This window comes from Podarcis pityusensis (genome assembly GCF_964106645.2).
Source record: "Podarcis pityusensis genome assembly, chromosome: 15".
Classification (NCBI taxonomy): Eukaryota; Metazoa; Chordata; class Lepidosauria; order Squamata; family Lacertidae; genus Podarcis; species Podarcis pityusensis.
The window spans coordinates 21,891,504-21,912,555 of record NC_138040.1 but is presented as its reverse complement, the minus strand read 5'-3'; the positions used below and the strand labels follow the sequence as shown (position 1 = coordinate 21,912,555).

Here is a 21,052-nt window from a genome sequence, read left to right as displayed (position 1 = left end):
TTACCTTCCCGCCGGAGTGGTACCTATTTATCTACTTGCACTTTGATGTGCTTTCAAACTGCTAGGTTGGCAGGAGCAGGGACCAAAAAACAGGAGCTCACCCCGTCACAGGGATTCGAACCGCCGACCTTCACATCGGCAAGTCCTAGGCTCTGTGGTTTAACCCACAGCGCCACCTACATCCCTCTATCCCAGATACTGTACCCTTATTTTAGCTCCTGTGACGTACACACCCATACATTCTCTAGAGGTGGTCCCATAGCGTGAAGACTGAATGAATGAGGGCTGGCGAGAAACAATGCTTCTACCCAGAATTTGTGAAACAGAGAGACCAGTCCTATGTACTGTACAGTGGTACCTCGGGTTAAGAACTTAATTTGTTCTGGAGGTCTGTTCTTAACCTGAAACTGTTCTTAACCTGAGGTACTACTTTAGCTAATGGGGCCTCCCGCTGCTGCTGCACGATTTCTGTTCTCATCCTGAAGCAAAGTTCTTAACCTGAGGTACTATTTCTGGGTTAGCGGAGTCTGTAACCTGAAGCGCCTGTAACTTGAGGTACCACTGTACAAGAAACTGGTGTAAGTTAAGCCAGTGTAAAGCTATGCCAGATCTAAACCCTGTTCAGCAGTGAGGCTGCTGCTGTACTGACTAATGCTGCCAGGTGGAAAACAAGCCTTTAAAATAGTAATCTGTGCTGGGTTGGCAGGCCATCTGACCAAGCTAAATGGGTTTAGGGTCATGTCCACATTCTGCTCCCGCCACCCTGCCAATATATCCCTTTTGTGGACTGATACCAGCCTTGGCTCAGCCACCTTAAGCTTGGCTCAACTAGGGAGAGCAAGTTACTCCAGGGGACTTAAGGTTGGGGACTTAGCATAGAACTGCCCCTAATTCAAATAGAAACTTATTTGTGAATTTATCAAATCTAATTTCTGTTTCATTTAGAGTATTCCTTGCTGATGTCACTGATTCTACTCAGCAAAAATGAAGAAGAAAGTGCATTAAAGAGTAATTGCTTAGTAAAAGTACTAAAGTACTAAAGGGTAATCAGGCACTGGCTGATAAGGAATGGAAAGATGCTAGCTTGCTTAGCTAGCAGCTTGCTTTATCTGGTTGCCTCGGCAACACAGGAGGAGGTTGCTCTTTGCTATCCATGGTTGTGCAACTGTTTCCGTCTACATACTGCAGCCAGGCAAAGGGTCAGCAATGGGCTTGTTCACATTTGAGCATTATTTAGCTGTTAATCCACTCCCCCCCCATTCGAATTAGACTGGAGTAGTCCACAGTCATGCATACAGTATTGAGATTTGTACATGAGATGCAACTGGGGTCTTTCTCATTCCCATCAGTGGGTCTTCCTTCTTGTGTTTGTCCCTTTCTTCTGATGTGTTGATTATGCTGTACTGATGGGGCATGCACACAAATAACTGTGCATGTACCATTATTATTATTATTTTTTGAAAATCTACCGAGGAAGTGCACAAAAGCGATAGTCAGCCATCTGTCTGTCTGTCTGTCTGTCTGTCTATCATCTATCTATCTATCTATCTATCTATCATCTACATTCAGGAGCATGCCAGGAATACTTACCACCACATCGGTAAAACAAATAAAAGCGACTGTAAATTCACAGCACACACTTTTCAGATAAATTTGCTTCTCAGTATCTGGTGTTGACTTTTAAATGTGGTTTGTGCAGTTTCCTGGTTTTGTGCAAATCTGAGGGATCCAGGGAGAGAGAGAAAGAGGGGGAGAATGGCTTGGAAGAGAAATGAAAGCTTAGAAAGAAAGTAGTGGGTACGCCAAGAGGAGTAGCAGAAAGTGACGTTTGATCCACCCATCCAAAAACACAGAAACAAATTGTCTGTGGACCCAAGTGGATTGGTTTGGAGCTTGTTTTCCTCCCAATTTATCCCTGTATTCATAACTCATCCATGTCAAGTGAGTTTCCTCTTTGCTTAAGAACATGAGATCTGCCTTGCTAAAACAGACCAGCAAGTCTGTTTGTTCAGCAAAGTGCACAAGAATCATAGAACTGCATTCAATGACCTTTTGAAATTAATTGACCTAAATTAGTCATGTCTGTTAATTTCACCAGGTCTACTCTTGAGGATGACTAACATTGGGTGCAATTCATGGCAGCTAGCAGTTGCAAGACGGTCCTCTGGAAACTGGCCAATGCTCCACCAGCAGACCACAGTCTACCATCACCACATCCATTGGGTCTTTTGGCCCTTGAAATCACCCTTAATGTTTATAATAGGGGGATTAAACAGTTTTTAGAAGTTATTTGCTCACCCTGAACCTGGATTACCTGCGTCATAATAACAAAATACACAAATTTCCCATATACTTCCCATTTTGAAACTATTTCCCATTCTTTCAAGAGTCTGCATGGTGCAGTGGTTACAGTACCACACTAGGACAAAAGTTTCAGTTCTCTCTCAGCCATGAAGCTCACTGGGTGAAGCTTGGACTAGTAACTATCTCTCACCCTAATTTGCCTCTTGGGGTTGCTGTTAGGATAACACATAGTAGGGTTTCACCCATTAAATGATCAGAGCAGCTTGATAAACTTGTGCTGTTAAGAAGGATAAATTATATTGATATAGGGCTGCCTAACCTGTGCCAGGTAACTAAAATAAAAAAATCCTTCCAGTAGCACCTTTAAGACCAACTAAGTTAGTTCTTGGTATGAGCTTTCGTGTGCAAGCACACTTCTTCAGATACCTTCTTCAGGTAACTAAAGACAGAGAAAGGGATTGTGGATTCAGAGAACAGTGATGCTGGAATATTGGAGGGCCAGGTAATGGGAACTCTGCCACATTCCTATTCCAGGGAGGTGTCCTTGGCCCTACTGTACTACATTGGCTAAGCTTCTGCAATATAGCTTGTACGTGGCTTCCCTGGCTGTTCTGTGGGGTTGGTCCCCCCCCCCACACACATTTAAACAAGTGAGTGCAAGAGGATTTTTATTTTTCACTTGTCTGTAAAATATTTCCCAAGCAGCTCCCTTCTGAAGGAAGAGCTGGAAGAGAAAATGCCTTCTCTGCCACCCAGGCACTTAACTCATTTCGGAAATTTTCTCTAATGGTCCCTCTGCTGAGATTGTGGGTAACAGGGACATGATGGATAGAAGTGGAATTTAGGAAGCAATTTCTACATGCTTATTACAAAACGAGTTTACCCGTTGGAGCTGTCTGCCTCCTTCCCTGGCTCTGTGGCTCCTGGGAGTTCAGAACAAGTTTTAAAGATTTCTGCCTATTAGCTCTGTGCAGAGGGGAAATGAGAGCAATGGCTCCCTTATGGACATGGCGTCTGGTGCCTCGCATGTTACTTGGCACACTTCCCATCTTTGCAAAGGAAAAGCCCCGGCAGTTGAGAGTTCAGCTAAAGGGAGATGCTTAGGATTGATTCACAGCCATCCCTTTTGTCAACATCTGCTTCATCTGCTTAGCAAAATGCTCATCACTTGAAAGCTGCGGCTGCACTTGATGTGTAAAAGGAAACTCGCAGTTGCGGAAGGGAGAACATCCCAGATTTCACTGCCAAGGAAGCAGGCTGGCAAGATTGCTAGAAAACTCCCCAAGCCCAGATTAAGTAAGGCCCTCTTTTTTGCACAAGCATTTTGGGTGGAATTTAAGTCAGAGCAGCCTTTTCCATCTCTTGGTGCTTTATTCTGTTTAGTTGTTTGCTTATTTGTTTGTTCCTGTTGTTAAATGTTGTGTTCATACGCTGTGCAAATTATTTTCACACTTTTGAACACGCCATAACCTTCTGAATACGAGGAGTTAAGGAATATTTTTAAATAAAGTAAAAATCTGAGCAGAATACAGTGGTACCTCGGGTTAAGTACTTAATTCATTCCGGAGGTCCGTTCTTAACCTGAAACTGTTCTTAACCTGAAGCACCACTTTAGCTAATGGGGCCTCCCACTGCCTCACAGTTTCTGTTCTCATCCTGAAGCAAAGTTCTTAACCTGAGGTACTATTTCTGGGTTAGCGGAGTCTGTAACCTGAAGCATCTGTAACCTGAAGCATATGTAACCCGAGGTACCACTGTAGTCATATACAGTGGCCCCAAATGGCCTTGCATTTAGCCATAGGTGACAAGGTGTAGCACCCTGCTTGTGGTTAACGCTTAGCTGGAATGAAATATTCAACGCAGCAATAGAGAAATTAAAATAATAATTTATTTGTCAGACAAACAGTGGTATATGGTTACCAAAGCTCTGCCCCCCTCCAGCCCTGATGGCCAGCACTTATATTTCCTCAGCCCAGCCCCTTGCTCCTCCTTTGGCTGCCTCTGTCCAATCAGCCTGGTTAAAATTCCTATTGGCTGTTTGCTAGAACCAATCATAAAAGATACACCCATTTCCTATTACCTTTTATGGGAGACAAAGAGCTATATTTCCTTCTATCCATAAATGGCAGACAAGTAGCCATATATCTTACATTTGCCTCGACAAGGCACATTAATTACCAGATCACCTTTTGCCCCTGTTGTCCCTGCATTCCAAAACAAATGGCTAAAACAAATGGCTCATGGTATTAAATTCTATCTAAACAGAGATCTTGGGTTCACATTCTCACACACCATCAATGAAATAAGAATCTAACATAAGAATCTAACATTTCTTACTTTCTAAATCCTTTGCATAATTACATTAAGCAAACAAATCTCATACATAACATAGATAGCTTTTTAGAAGAAAAGGCCTTTGCAAAGTAAAAAAGGAACTCAGTAAAAACAGCTTCAAAAGAAGCCTCTTCAGTTTACACCCTCCTTTCCCAGCCAGCTGCTTTTCCCATTAGCTCTTCCCAAAATTTATTGCCCTTAATATGGCTAGAGTCTGATGGGAGGCACATGGTACTATTTTCTGTTAAACAATAAATCTTACTATTTACCAACTCTTAATTAGTGTTTTTGCAACTTGATTGTATTCTGTAATATGTAGGGTCAGTGTAACATTTGCTCCCAGCCTGTAATTCCCTTTTACAACTTTGAGAAACTTGTCTCCTGCTACTGTTATAAATCAGGGGGGGGGGGTGTTCAGGAGAGCAGGGAGATAAACAACTGCCAAAGTACTTAGCCAGCTGGTTTCTGCCTGGCATGAAACATACAAACATTTGCAAATATATCTTTAAGCTCATTTTAAAATACAGGCCTTGATCAGATGCCTCAAAGGAATTGCATGCACATGTTTAAGTGGGGTGATGGAGGAACAGGGGTGGTCCACCCCATTTCGCCACCTGAGGCAAAATGGGTATGTGCTCTCTCCTGCCCCCAACCCTGCTGGAATGCCTCACCCGCACCACCATTTCTGCCACTGCCAGAACCCCGCTTTCACTGAGTTTCAGTAAGGGTTTTGCAAGGCCTTGCCACTCAACTTCTCCACCCTAGGGGCGGGGAAAATGATCAGCAACATGGCATGCAGGAATGCCTCCCTCTTACTTAAACCTGGTGAGGGGGGCTGTTCCAGTAGGAGCGGAGTGGGTGGGGTGCTGCCTCTGTGTTTCCGCCACATGAGGCAGCTGCTTTCTTCCACCTAACGGGTGGGCCGGCTCTGTGGAGGAGGGAGAAAGCATATTGTCCATCCTTCCACCCAGTATAAAAATGTAGTGAGTTTATGCAGCAGGGACAAATTCTCTCTGCTCCTCTATCTATCAAAACAACACACACACATTATATTAAGGGAAACAGCTTGCAGAAGTGTGTATATTTTACAAAATGGCATGGGAAAATGTGTATATTAGGAGAAATTTGCACTGAAATGCAGAATATTTTTTTTAAAAAAAACAACAACACAAATTGCTGCAGAAATATGGAGAACTAAATTTAAGACCAGAAAAAGCAGAAACAGGTCCATCCATTCCTAGGTACAAGTTATAAGATTTGTGTGTTCTTTGCGTGGGCAACTGGCTTCTCTACAGAAGGCTCCACTGACCAGAGCTACCAGAGCATGCATTTTCACAGAACAGGAGCAAAATATGTGCTGCTCAAAGACCTTTTGTACTTGCAAGCTGGTTCCCGTGTGATTAATGGTGTGTGCTGTGAGCTGTGACCCAAGCTGAAAGTACTATGCAGGTATGAGAGATCTACTGAGTGCTCAAAGGAAGGGCAACCTCTCCTCTCTTCAGAAAGCACCAGAGTGATACAAAAACCCAGGAAGCAAATGTCACCTCTTAATAACTGGGATTGTAATACACCCAACAGTAAAAGATGCTGTTCCGAGTTGTACAGAGACTCTGATTTATTGCAGGCTACGAAGCAAAATGCACACATCGTGTGAGCAGGACACAGGGCTTGCCCAGATTCCTTTTGTTCTTCCTCTCGGTTTGTCTTTGGTTGGCTGTAGTGAGATTCGTTTATATGTGTGAGGGCATGGATTTTTGGATCAGGTTAGCCATATTGATTCGTATGCTCTCTGTGGATTCTTGTAACTGTCTTGTTGGGCTATGTATGTGATAAAGGGGAACCATACCGGAGTGAAGGCATCGTCTTCTATTTGTCCCCATGTCAGTTTCAGTTTATTGGCTAGCTTTTCTAGTAGTAGTAATAATAATAATAATAATAATAATAAATTTTATTTATACCCCACCTTCCCCATCCAATGCCGGGCTCAGGGTGGCTAACAACCAATAATAAAAACAAGTTGAATGAATACAACTTAAAAACAAGATTAAAATGCAACATTAAAACATTAAAACATTAAAATGCAGCCTCGTCACAGGAGGAGAAAGGAAAAAAGAAAAAGGGGGAGGGAATCAAATTGACTCCAAGCCAAAGGCCAGGCGGAACAACTCTGTACGCTGTTTCCCATACAATTTGATACCATTGGTCCATGTTTACTCCTAATAGGTCTCTACAGTGTCTGGCTATGATTCTTCTGGCTGTTGAGAGTAGGTGGGTTTCGAGCGCTTTATAATGTGAGTGGGCGTTATTATCTTTGAAGATGTTCAGTAGGGCCAGTTCTGGGGTGACTTCTAATACCTGCTTAGTTATTTTGCATGTTTCTTGCATGACTGATGTCCCGAAGAGTTGGATTTAGGGACATTCCCATCACATGTGGAGGTATGTGCCTGTGGAGGTGCAGCTTCTCCAGCATTTTGGTGATGCTCCTGGGCATATCAGCACCAGTTTCCATGGTGTTAGGTACCATCTGTAAGTGATCAATATATCGCTAAAGGCCTTTACAATGGACAACAGGGAATAAAAGGAAATTTTCATCTAAAATCATACAACGTAACCTATACAGTGGTACCCCGCAAGACGAACGCCTCGCAAGACGGAAAACCCGCTAGACGAAAGGGTTTTCCGTTTTGGAGGCGCTTCGCAAAACGAATTTCCCTATGGGCTTGCTTCGCAAGACGACAGCCCATAGGGAAATCTCCGGGACAGCGGGGAAGCGCAGCGCGTCTTCCCCACTGTCCTCGGACCTCCTCCCCCCGCCCGGCATCGGAACGAAGCTCCGATGCCGGGGGGGGACGCCTCCTCCCCCCGCCCGGCATCGGAACGAAGCTCCGATGCCGGGCGGGGGGGGGGAACGCCTCCTCCCCCCACCCGGCATCGGAACGAAGCTCCGATGCCGGGCGGGGGGGAAACGCCTCCTCCCGCCGCCCGGCATCGGAACGAAGCTCCGATGCCGGGCGGGGGGGGGGAACGCCTCCTCCCCCCGCCCGGCATCGGAACGAAGCTCCGATGCCGGGCGGGGGGGTGGAACGCCTCCTCCCCCCGCCCGGCATCGGAACGAAGCTCCGATGCCGGGCGGGGGGGTGGAACGCCTCCTCCCGCCGCCCGGCATCGGAACGAAGCTCCGATGCCGGGCGGGGGGGGAACGCCTCCTCCCCCCGCCCGGCATCGGAACGAAGCTCCGATGCCGGGCGGGGGGGGGGGAAACGCCTCCTCCCGCCGCCCAGCTTCGGATGGCTTTCCTGAAGACTTGGGGTGGGAGGAGGGTTTTCCTTCCCACCGCCAACATTCAGAATGCTGTTCTGAATGTTGGCGGTGCGGAGGAAAAACCCTCCTCCCACGCAAGCCCCGGGAACAGAGGGAAAGCGCTGCGCGCCTTCCCCTCTGTTCCCGTACCTGTCCTGAAGGCTTGCGGTGGTGAGAAAAGCCCTTCTCCGCACCGCCAGCCTGGCAAGCGGTTTCCCTAGGAACGCATTAATTGATTTTCAATGCATTCCTATGGGAAACTGTGCTTCGCAAGACGAAAAACTCGCAAGAAGAAAAAACTTGCGGAACCAATTAATTTCGTCTTGCGAGGCACCACTGTACAAGTTTACAGCATAAAAAGAAATTTACGACATTGAAAGACCTACATTGGCTCCCAGTACGTTTCTGAGCACAATTCAAAGTGTTGGTGTTGACCTTTAAAGCCCTAAATGGCTTCGGCCCAGTATACCTGAAGGAGCGTTTCCACCCCCATCGTTCTGCCCGGACGCTGAGGTCCAGCGCCAAGGGCCTTCTGGTGGTTCCCTCATTGCGAGAAGCAAAGCTACAAGGAACCAGGCAGAGGGCCTTCTCGGTAGTGGCGCCCGCCCTGTGGAATGCCCTCCCATAAGATGTCAGGGAAATAAACAACTATCTGACTTTTAGAAGACATCTTAAGGCAGCCCTGTTCAGGGAAGTTTTTAATGTGTGACATTTTAGTGCATTTTTGGTCTCTGTGGAAGCCGCCCAGAGTGGCTGGGGAAACCCAGCCAGATGGGCGGGGTACAAATATATTATTATTATTATTATTATTATTATTATTAAAACTTAAGATTGGAATGCATTCACCTAGCTGGAATGGAGCTTCTTGGCTGCCAGTTAGCCAAATTTCATGCTTTAAGCATGGTCTGTGTGGACCTGTTTAGCGCTGTGAGGATTTTCCTCAGTTTGGGAGTAATGGGTATGCTGTGGTGGGGGTATTTTCAATTATGTCTCTAATTTTCTGTTTTAACAGCAATGTTCAAAATAGCTGGGTGAAGAAAGAGACTCTTTAAAGGACATTTTTACACATAAGACGGAAAGCAGCTCTTGACCCAGTTAGATTTTAAAATATATAGTTTATGGGAGTGTTCACTTTTTTTTTTACTTACACTGAAACAGTTCAGAGTTCCTGTTCTTCTCCCCTGCCCCTCTTTTTAGTCTCCCTCCCCAAATCATTAACCCCTTTTGGCATTGACTTGTTCTCTCAATAACAGCTGTAGTCAATTGCGGGTAGGTCCCCACCCATACGGGGACGCGGGTGGCGCTGTGGGTAAAACCTCAGTGCCTAGGACTTGCCAATCGTATGGTCGGCGGTTCAAATCCCCACGGCGGGGTGAGCTCCCGTCTTTCGGTCCCAGCTCCTGCCCACCTAGCAGTTCGAAAGCACCCCTAAGTGCAAGTAGATAAATAGGTACCGCTTTTTAGCGGGAAGGTAAACGGCGTTTCCGTGTGCTGCGCTGGTGCTGGCTCGCCAGAGCAGCTTCGTCACGCTGGCCACGTGACCCGGAAGTGTCTCCGGACAGCGCTGGCCCCCGGCCTCTTAGTGAGATGGGTGCACAACCCTAGAGTCGGACACGACTGGCCCATACGGGCAGGGGTACCTTACCCCACCCATACATTTAAAGCACATCCAATTCCTATTAAAAGCACAAGGCTTCCCCCAGAGCATTTTGGGAAATGATAGTTTGTTAACTCTAGTGGGAATCATAGGATTGTTATGGGAAAACTACAGTTACCTGGATTCTTTGGGGGGGGGGTTATAGTGTGCTTTAAATGTGCACTGAATGCACTTTAAATGTATGGAGTGGAGCTGCATATATGTGGAGGGGCAGGGGAGCTCCTCACAGAGACAGGGCTCACTATAATGAGAGTTCAATACTACTGTCAGTGTTTGGTGCCACAGTGGCTGTGCTGCAGAGGCTGATTTGCACATGCAAATATATGTCAGGAAGCCCCCTCTGTTTTTGCTGCTGTCTTTTTCCCCCTTCTCCTTAAGTAATGGGAAGTTCAAAGCTGTCTTTCATGGGACGCTCTCCATAAGAGACATGAGCACTTTGCAAAAATCTTACTTGGCATTCATAATTAGTGAAAGCAGAATCAGTGTAGCCTCCAGAGTCCACAAAGACACATCTCTGTTTCAGTTACCCAAAACTACCAGCTCTAAGGTAATCGCGTTTTAGATCCAATGTGTGCTTTGATTTCTCAGAAACCATGTGCATCCCACATGGCTGCCCAGGCAAACAGGTGTAGAAGTTTTTTTGCCCAGATTAGCTAGCTATTTAATCACTTAGTGGTTGCTTTCATAAATTAGGGATGTAGGGTGGGTCTTGTCTCAAACAATCTGGATCTCTAAAGGGAAGTGATAGTCCCATTCCATCACTGGCAGGTTAAAACTAGCCATTTGAAGAGCAAGATAAACTGTTTTCTTGTGTGATAACTACTGCTAAAAATGCTGAAAGCAAGCTTTTGAGACATGCACGACTAATAATAATAATAATAATGCCCCACCCATAGATGCTCAGAAAAGAAGATATGGCTGTCCCAGGCAGCAGATTTACCCACCCATGTTTCTGGACTCTATTGTCTCAATATGGAACAAACTTGCTCTGTCTTGGTGCTGCAAAAACTTCTACTATAGTTAAAGAGCACAATCCAGTACTGTAATGTTTCCCCCTTCTTCTGTCTATTTCAGCCGACAAAGACTCTAGTATGATTCACAAGCTGGTTGCATTCAGTGTTTTAAATGCTAGTTGCTTCAAATAAAAGTGCCGTGTGCCCTGCTCTGTGGGACCAGTGCTTACAAGCAAGACTTTGCTTTAGCTTTATACTTTAAAGAATAAATAAATTACTAATCTTTGCAGTAGCACCAGTCTTTTCCCCCTTAAAGAGCAATAACTCTCCCCCCCCCCAGCGCTAGTCACTGGTATTTTTCACGCCTTATCATGAGGAAGGTTGTACTGTCTCTCTTGTTACACAGCTCCTGGATTTCAAAGAGCATCAGACAGGTGTCCAGTGTCCTCTATCCAAAATTAAAAAGTGACACCGAATGTTGTGGCATAAGTAAGCGTTGCCTAGTAATGACAAAATCTGCTTAGAAAACTTCTAGTAGCAAGAACACCTTGTACTGTTTTGGGAATAAGAATCAAAGCAAGAAATGGAAGAATCCACTTGGGGGCAGGGGAGACATGCCTATTAATTTATTCTTTCATTTAATTTTTCATTGATACACTGTCTTTCAGCCTGCTAGAAGTCCTCAAACCATCTTTTCATCAAAATGATAAAATAAAAAGATTACATATTCACCATAAAACAGCACGATGCTTTTGTTATGCACCCACCCATCCAATGATTGCAGCAAATTTTGGGTTGCTGTGATTCACTGCTTATTTCTAAGGCTGTACCCTGAATATGGATCTAGATATGTTTCAGAGCCATTTAACTCTCCCAGCTCCCAACCAAGGAACCTGGGAAGTGGGTGTTCCATGAAGGACTTAGCGATTTTTCACAAGAACTCCTAGCATTCTCTCAAAACCACAACTTCTTTCTTGTACTTTTGACACTTAAGAACATACTGTAAGAAGAGCCTGCTGGATCAGGCCCATCTAGTCCAGCATTCTGTTCTCACTGTGGCCAACCAGATGCTTGGGGAAAACCCACTAGCAGGACCTGCAAGCATTACTGCCTCTGCCATGGAGGCAGAGCAAAGCCATTGTGGCGAGGAGTCACTTGCAAGTGGTGAGTGTCATACAAAACCCAGTGTGCACTCTTCCGGTGCCGGCTCCCACTCCAGACACGATGGTCCAGCGTCTGACATACCGACGTAGGTTGTCCTACAACACAGCCTCTAACAAGACCAGGCTATCCAGGACACCAGGCAACAGGATTGTTTATTTGTACACCAAGAAAGTGGGCAAGGCACCGAAGTCTGCATGCGGCGTGTGCCCAGGAAGACTTCGTGGTGTTCGTGCTGTTCGCCCTAAAGTTCTTATGAGGCTGTCAAAAACAAAGAAGCATGTTAGCAGAGCCTATGGTGGTTCCATGTGTGCTAAATGTGTTCGTGACAGAATCAAACGAGCATTCCTTATTGAGGAACAGAAGATTGTTGTCAAGGTGCTAAAGGCCCAAGCACAGAGTCAGAAATCAAAGTGATAATTTGTGTTGTCTGCCTAATAAATGAAGATTTAACTTAAAAAAAAAAAAAAAAAAAAACCAAACCCAGTGTGCAAATGAGAAGCTGGGGACTTGCAACATCGATGTGAGGGGCACAGACCCAAACTGTGCTTGCAGTATAAAAATACCCCACTAGTTAGTAATTTCTGCACAATACTTTCTTTCCCCTCCATTTCTTTTAGGACTGCGTTCAAACACCCATGAAGGAAGCTACAGTGGAACCTCGTGTTATGTACTGCCCTCCTTACAAATGCTTTGGGTTATGTACTCCGCTAACCCAGAAGTAGATGCCCCTTGTTGCAAACTTTGCCTCGGGATGCGAGTGGAAGTGGCGCGCCAGCAGTGGGAGGCGCCATTAGCAAAAGCGTGCCTCATGTTCAGAACAGTTTTGGGTTACAAACGGATCTCCGGAACGAATTAAGTTCGTAACTGGGGGTACCACTGTACTGTTTTGACGTGCTCTTGGAGGACCAAATCCACCTCCAACCTCTGCAGATCTGTTTGTGCAGCGTACACTGTCATGTCTTGTTCCTTTTGTTGACTTTTCTGCAAGGCTGGATTCCTTAGGAGTTCCTACCTGCTCATGAAATGCATCTAGTTCTATTGTTTTCGACATTTGGCTCTCCAGGAGGCCTCCTTACAAACTCCTGACTTGATGCTCAGATGCCCTGTTCTGTTCGTCGTAATGAGCATTCCGCTAATAAACATTGGTCAGGAGCAAGTGACACAGGTGGCCACTGACCACAGAGAAGCAATTAGGAAAGCGAAAACAGCATCTGCAAGGAGCAAGAGTGCATCAGCTGCTAGGCAGCGTGTGTCGGGGCCCCACAAGGGTTAGGTTTGACGGCTTAAAATTACTCACAGCTCCTTACAAGGAGGAAATTGCTCAACTGAATTTTTGTGAAGCACTAAGATAATGCATACTACTCTCTTTCCCCTTACTTGAGTCAACCCAGTCACAAAGGGAGTCTGAGAATGCAAATATTATCTCCTTACGTACTTGCCTTCCATTGAATGACAGAATAATGTATTTGTCTGAGAAAGAGTTTCATCTGTGCTAGCAGATCTGTGATGGACTACAACTAAACTAGGCAGCAGCTATCAAGGGAGAACCATGGCTGTGGATCTCTTGAGTTTTCCAGCATCTTTGTATTTGTTTCTTTCATTACCATCTAAAGTTGTGCTTGGAAGAGATCCATTTCTCTTTTGCACTGCTTTATAGTATCTAGGGCTTTTGTCGTGGTGTTTCCCACTGTCCCGTCTTATGTGCTTAGATGTCTTTGCATGTCATCTGCCAGTCTTTCTGAAATGCTGTCAGCATAGCATGTCATTTTGGAAGCAGCCCTTCACCCTGAAATCTCTCTTTCTGTCTTTCACATTATTTGGACACTTCTGCAGGAATATGTGATGTGTACGTACGCAATAATGCCCCCCAGGCGCAATGAAACTCTTTTGCCTCCCCTGCAGTCCCTCGGACATTTTGCCCCTCAAGGACCTCCAAATTTGTCTTTAATTTTGTGTTAGACAAAACTCAGCCAATTTTACCGTGTGCAGATCTCATCCAGGAATTTCCCAGCTCATCTTCTGGCTTTCCTCCAGATTCCTAGGAGTTTTATTGGAGACTTTGCTTTTGCTTTTTGCCTTTAGGTTGCTTCAAATTTCAAAAGAAAGCCATTTAGTGCTGCAGCCTGTTAGCTTCTCCTTGGCTTTTGCCCACCCCCCTTCTCCTACCTCCCTTGACTTCAAACAAGGCACACACAAAAAACTATTTAGCAACAGCTGAAGGCCTATGCTGGAGGTCACCAACTTTCCCCTCCTTCTGCAGGGTGGGACATCTGGCCTGAAAGGGGGAGATGGAGGGAGAGCGCAGCCAACCGCCTGGTAGGAAAGGTTTGTTTTCATTCCTCCTCTGTCATGTGCCGCAGTGTGGCTGATCGGAGCAGCACATTTGGTAACAGAGCCCTTGTCCCTTGAGGTTAAGAGTATGGTTACACTTGCAGCGGCAGCAGCTGCCTGAGCGTATCAGCAACAGGGGGGGAAGACAAATCCCCCCTCCCACCTCTTCTCCTCCTTTGCCAGTTTTATCATATATCACTGCTTCCTTCCTTCCTTCCTCCCTTCCTCCCTCCCCCGCTCTCTCTTTCTTTTTCTCTTTTCTCTGACCTCCTCACAGCTTCCCACCTGGTCACTCCAGAGTGCACACAGCGGAGAGTTTTGTCAGCCCAGCTCCGGAGGAGAATCCTTCAGCCACTGAGCAAAAGGAGAGCCAAGCAAGGACCGCTGGAAGCCAGAGCAGAGCAGAGCGGAGGGAAGCTGGTTGGTGCCAGCTCGGCTTCCATGTGTGCCTGCCCACCGATGCTAAACCGGCTGCTGCAGCTCTGAAGGAGGCTGACTGAGCATGCGGGACAAAGTTGCTCTCGGGAGTTGAAGGACTTGGGCTAGGAAGTCAAGAGCAACTTGCAGCGAGCTGGCTCCCTCCGGGCTCCTGTTAAATGAAACCACCTGAGGAACATGAGATTTCCTACTGGAGAGGGAGGGAGGATGCCAAGCCCGGTAAGGAGGGAGAAAGGCGCATTTTAAGTCTTCAGTGTTGTTTGCATTGAGTGGGGTGGGAGAGAGAGAGAAGGAGAGAGTGTCAAGAGTAAATGAGGGAGGGAGGAGAACTGATACGGGCACCTGATGCCAGCTGCAAAGATGACAGAGACCCTCCAGCTCCCGGCACTGCAAGTCCCGGAGCAGCAGGTGGCAGAGTGTGGCCACGCCTGGTCCAGTTCGTCCACGCCGACCCTGCGCCGAAGGCGGTTCAGGATGCGGCGCGCAAGGAATGTCCAGGATCCGAGCCTAGAGACTGCGCCCTCCAGCAAGGAGTTCCTACAGCTCCCCTCCATTGAAATCACCCCTTCCAGCGATGAGGACACCCCTTGGTCTAACTGTTCCACGCCCAGCGCCTCTCCAAGGCGCAAGCGCTTCCTTCTCCGTAAGTGGTTGAATGTGAGGGAGAAGAAGGAATGCAGTGAGAGCAGGTATGTTGCCTCCTTTCCCCTCTTCCCTTTCCACCTTTCCATCTATGAAGAAGAATCCTTCAAGAACTTGGGTCATGGGCCTTTCTGTTACTTGACGTGGTCCATGTTCCACGATGTCTCCCTCTACTGGCTAAACTAGTTGAAGTGGCATGCAGATTTGATACTTGTTGGGCATGGTTTTCTTAGTCCTTTATCTCAGACAGCAATGGAGCACTAAACAAAACACTTGGAGCAGTTTACAAATCGGGAATTCTTTGTAGTGCTTAGATGGGCTAATGATGGGCTTGCTTTCACCATGATGCTGATACCCTCATATTTAAACCATAGCCATGTGTTAAGTGTGTGTGTGATTCAGATATCAAAAGGGGGAAATTGACCACAATGACGCATCAGTAAACTCTACCAGTAAACTCTGTCCACAGATCACATCTTCAGGTAACAGGTAATTGGTAGCTGCATCTGTGGATGATGGTTCATATAGGCCTTTGTTCCTTGCACTGGAAATTTATAATGCAAGCATGTAATCATTAGAGGCCCCTGAGAGTTCTGCATAGCATAAGTCTCTGAGACATTTCTGGATTAAATATATGGTAAAAGGTAAAGGACAGTTAAGTCCAGTTGTGGACGACTCTGGGGTTGCGGCGCTCATCTTGCTTTACTGGCCGAGGGAGCTGATGTTTGTCCGCAGACAGTTTTTCTGGGTCATGTGGCCAGCATGACTAAGCTGCTTCTGGCGAAACCAGAGCAGCGCACGGAAACGCCGTTTACCTTCCCGCCGGAGCGGTACCTATTTATCTACTAGCACTTTGATGTGCTTTCGAACTGCTAGGTTGGCAGGAGCTGGGACTGAGCAATGGGAGCTCACCCCGTGGTGGGGATTCGAACCGCCAACCTTCTGATCGGCAAGCCCTAGGCTCAATGGTTTAGACCACAGCGCCACCCATGTCTCATATTAAATATATGAGTTTACCTCAATTTCTCTTATTTTTCACAATTTGGCAACTAATTATTAAAAGTACCGGTAGCTAGTGAAAGCTGATGATCAAACAGTTTGAAACTCATTATGTTTACTTGGAAGTAAATCCTATCTATTGAAATCAGATTTAATTTCAAAGAATTATGTGTAGGACCATAGCCTTCAAGAGATGCCTTGTCTGAAAAGCAAATTCCTTTTTCTGCTGTAACGAAGCTGTCAGTAACGAACTGTCCTTTGTTGATTAATCATCTTGCTTTATCACTTAATTAACATTAAAATATCACAGTATCCATAACTAGGCAATATCTGAGGATGCTTAATGAAGACAACACAGCATCCCTTGATAGCTGCTATTAAATTCCAAATCAAATTCCACAATTTGTAATTAAATAGTTGATCAATTAATCCCATGTTACTCAATTGACTTTAATTCCCCCGCTGCCCTTGTATAATTGTTTTGCATCAGCTACTTTTCTCTAACAATCAGAACTAGCAGCTTTTAAAAATAAACAAAGTGGAGATTCTTATGCCCTTGCATCAGCTGTAAGAATAAACATTCTATCAGATACAAAAGACAACTTGCTACTCCAAATACCTTGAGTGACTGATAAAGGGTGGAAATGGTTGTAAAGTGAAACACAGCAATGTATGAAGTGTGAAAGTATATTTATGGCAGGAGAGGATGCAATATATTTGATGAAGAGTAGTTTATAACATCTTAATAAATATTAGAATATTAAAAATGCACACAAACATTGTCTTACTGGATCAAACCAAAGGGCCATCAAGTCAAGTGTTCTCTCCAACAGCGGCTAGCCAGATGTTTTCAGTTACCCTCAAAGCAGGGAATGAAGGCAACAGCTGTTTTCACATGGCAGTTGATTTCATTTCCCCAACATTTCCCTAGCTGTTAATATCTGCATTACGTTTGAGCTTTTAGGTGACAAAAAAAGCATTTTCTGGAACTATACTAGAATATAGTGCAAGTTTAGTCCTCATTTCCATGTTGTTTGCTTCAACCAAAAAATACATTTACAAATAGTATTAAAATGAGTGCTAATCTTGTGCTATATTCCAGTATAATTTCATTGTCGTTCTGTAAGTGGTTTTTGCATTGTGCAGAAGCTTAAAAATCATGTTAGGGAAAAGTCAGGAAAATGGAATGAATGGCTGTGTGTATGTAACCTTGCAGTGCAGTCTGCTATATTCCTAGAAGTGGCTTTTACATTATGTGAAATCTCAGCTACAATGCAGAAATGAACAGTTAGGAGAATGGGGAAGATGAATGCCATCAAGGTCTTTTGCCTGTCAACCGCATCACATCTCCAGTGGTCCCCTGCCTCTACACAACCACAAGTATCTGAGAGTGTGGAGCTGTACAAATGGCTGTGTGCTGATTAACAACTGCTCAAGTCGTTGTTCACCACAGTGCCCAACAACATTTTTGAAATGGCGTTTGGAAAAAGGCTAGTACATGGATTAGGAGTATTAACATACCAAGACCAGCACGACAACTTGGCTCTTCCTATATTGCAGATTCCAAATCCATCCTGTTGTTGCCATGGAAAATACATTTGGCTTTTCGCATGAAATTCCTTCTCTGTCCAACAATGATCTCTTCTGTAGAGGTTGCAACCTTCAGAAATGGGAAGAGGATAACAGGAGTTCTCAGGGATGGAGAAGGAAGAAACCCCAGAGACTGTTGGTCTGGCCACAGAGTATTATCTCTGTAGTCAGCAGGAGCACATCGGAGATAGCTTGTGGACATGCCCGATTTCATGACTTAAAGGAGTCTTAAGTTAAAGGTAAAGGGTAAAGGGGACGCCTGACCATTAGGTCCAGTCGTGACCGACTCTGGGGTTGCGGTGCTCGTCTCGCTTTATTGGCCGAGGGAGCCGGCATACAGCTTCCGGGTCATGTGGCCAGCAGGACTAAGCCGCTTCTGGTGAACCAGAGCAGCGCACGGAAATGCCGTTTACCTTCCCGCCGGAGCGGTACCTATATATCTACTTGCACTTTGACATGCTTTCAAACTGCTAGGTTGGCAGGAGCAGGGACCGAGAAACGGGAGCTCACCCCGTCGCGGGGATTCGAACCGCCGAACTTCTGATCGACAAGTCCTAGGCTCTGTGGTTTAACCCACAGTGCCACCCACGTCTTAAGTTAGCAATTGGTTAAATCTTCATAATTTTGCACAGGAAGAAAACAGTTTTCAAGAAAGTTATGCACTTTGTTTTTTATATCACTCATGCATAGCACATAGCAGATACCATCTTAAGAAGAGGCATTCCCTCCTTGTGTGGGAAAATTAACCAACCCTCTGTCACACAGGGTTAGTTAATTATGGTAAACTTAACAGCCCCGGTCTCCTGGAATGGTGCACAACCCACTTGCATCTTCAGGTGTCTTCTTCATTGTAGTTTCCTCAACTCTTGCCACGGGGCATCAGACACACTGTTTGGGGGAGTGTATGTCATGAAGGGTGCATACAAAACTAACAGAAGGTTGAGTGTGACAGCTTTTCAGGGCTTAAGTACTGACACCATTCATGCAAAGCAGAATACAGCAGGTGCAATGGTGCCTCTGAGTCGCCCATCACTGGCTGGCAGTTGGAATCCCTTGAACACTTAGCTGCACTGGTAATGGGATTTCAGAATTTTTGCAGCAATGGTTTGTCCATCATTCCATCATTTATTCATTTGTGTAGTTCTGATGTTAAAATACGGTATTTCTTTTTATTTTTTAGTTTATTTCTTTTATTAATTACATTTGTATACCGCCCTTCATCCAAAGACCTCGGGATGGTTCGCAAACATGCTTTTTATAGCAATTCCTGGGCATGCAGTTCTGTAGGAACAGGAAATGGGTCACTATGGGAAATGAATTGTCAAGTCATTTTCTTACCCATCTTCACCAAATTTGCCTTTATAAATAATACACTGACCAGCTTCTGTCAAGTGAGTAGTCAAGGCAACTGGAAAGCTGTGACATCCCACAGGGGAAAAAATAAAGCAGCTAAGAAAAATGGCATACAAGATGTAGTATTTTCCATACCATGTTTTTGTTTTTTTGAGACTTAAAAAAAGTTAATTTATCTCTCTCTTGTGAGCCTGTGATCTGGAAACTTTTATAGAACCAAGGAAGACCACATGACACATTCTGACCAATAGTTGTTGAGGCTCTGTTGCTGGTCTGTCTCCTTTCTTTCCTTTTGGCTAGAGCTGGGTGGTGACAAACAGGAAGAATCTTTCCCCAGCATTCACCAGCTCCCCAGTACAGGATGACTGGATAGTGCTCTCCAGTTTTCTCTTCGAGGAGGGCAGCTGTTTGGAGCTATTGTTGGGGCGAGACTCTGCATTTCCGGACAAAGCTGTTGGCACACTTGAACCTGCAAGTACATTATTTACTGCTAGGAAATTTAAATGGCTGCTATATTGTCAGAAGGGACGCGGGTGGCTCTGTGGTCTAAACCACTGAGCCTCTTGGGTTTGCTGATCGGAAGGTCATCAGTTCGAATCCCTGTGACGGGGTGAGCTCCCATTGCTCGGTCCCTGCTCCTGCCAACCTAGCAGTTTGAAAGCACATCAAAGTGCAAGTAGATAAATAGGTACCACTCCGGCGGGAAGGTAAATGGTGTTTCCGTGCGCTGCTCTGGTTTCACCAGAAGCGGCTTAGTCATGCTGGCCACATGACCCAGAAAAACTGTCTGCGGACAAACGTCGGCTCCCTCAGCCAGTAAAGCGAGATGAGCGCCGCAACCCCAGAGTCGTCTACGACTGAACTTAACTGTCAGGGGTCCTTTACCTTTTTTATATTGTCAGAAGGCAGAAGTGAAAACCATGAGATTTAGAACAGCCAATCAGATTCTGAATGCTTATGGCCAACGGACATCATAATATAACGCACAAAACAATCAAGACAAATAATTCAGCAGGAAGTTAACATACATTTTCAGAAATGTAAATTAGTTTTAGAACAGGCCAGGGCACCATTGCGAATAATCAATCAAACATTGGCGATCTGAACATCTTAAAGGACATGTCTTTGTATTTTTATATCCTAGCATTAAATGCATTAGGAAACCTTGACACGCAGTTACCTCCCACTTCAAGAAGCCCAAATGTGCCAAATGAAAACCAATTGATTCTTTTTTGGCATCACGACATGTCGGGGGATGCTAATGAAGCAGATGAATTGGCAGCTCTGGATAATGACATTTTAAAGTCAATAGCCACATGACAGAGGCAGTGGAGGAACAAGAGTTTCATTTCTTGTTCCCACAGTGACCTCTGTCTCTGGCTTGGGAAGATGAGGAAAGAAGATTTGGCCCTTTGATGTTTTCAGTTCTGCAGAAAATGAAGACCAAGCTATATGTGAGTGGTTTGCAGTTCCTCCTCTGAGGCTTTTACAAAATGCAGCTGCAGAAGCCACAGTTGAAAGACCTATGGGGAGTGTGGGGCAGAAGGGGGCTTCTTAATATTGTCACATTTTCTGCTCAAAATTCCCAGCCCCCTGATTGAAATCTTGGGGAAAGGAGATAGTGGTTACTCATTAGTGTCAGATGCAGAAGAAGGTTGCATAGGATGTAAAAAATCTGTGAGGACCTGGATTGATGTTGCAGACACTTTGATCATGATTAATGATTGTACGTGGACTTCTTGTACTTTTTTCTCAGGCAGACGAAGCTATAAAAGAGCAAACAAGGTAATGAGCAAATCTGGCTTTTAGTAAAAGGAAATATTTAAGTGACTTAAAAAGCAAGTATGGGCTATGCTGAGGATGTTCTTTGAGGTTGATCTGAAGTACGGGCTATTTGACAAGAGCTGAGATTTCTGTCTCAGTCTGAGCAGCTCTAGCCATGAGGAAGTCACAAAGTAAACTAACTGTACTGATGAATTCAAGGTCA

The 21,052-nt window shown here is 45.3% G+C and overlaps 2 protein-coding genes across 6 annotated transcripts in view; both read left to right on the top strand.

The window, feature by feature from the left end:
• Positions 1-21,052, top strand: part of GRAMD1B (GRAM domain containing 1B) — a 212,758-nt gene that overhangs the window by 51,674 nt on the left and 140,032 nt on the right. For 2 of the 5 annotated variants that reach the window (XM_080983441.1, XM_080983440.1), the window contains exon 1: positions 14,141-15,170. The exons of 1 other annotated variant lie outside the window; for it this stretch is intronic. In XM_080983441.1, the coding sequence (XP_080839567.1) occupies positions 14,827-15,170 (344 nt within the window). In that variant the 5' untranslated portion in view covers positions 14,141-14,826. Of the gene's footprint in view, positions 1-14,139; positions 15,171-21,052 lie in introns of those variants that run through there. 2 more of the 5 variants (XM_080983439.1, XM_080983435.1) reach the window with 2 other exon arrangements.
• LOC308464203 (large ribosomal subunit protein eL34) lies at positions 11,731-12,162 on the top strand. The gene has a single exon (XM_080983324.1). It carries the CDS (start codon positions 11,773-11,775, stop codon positions 12,124-12,126), a length of 354 nt encoding a protein of 117 aa, XP_080839450.1. The 5' UTR covers positions 11,731-11,772; the 3' UTR covers positions 12,127-12,162.

Bases quoted from the DNA above. Each gene is read 5' to 3' on its own strand.
- LOC308464203 (XM_080983324.1), top strand. From the start codon at position 11,773: ATGGTCCAGCGTCTGACATACCGACGTAGGTTGTCCTACAACACAGCC.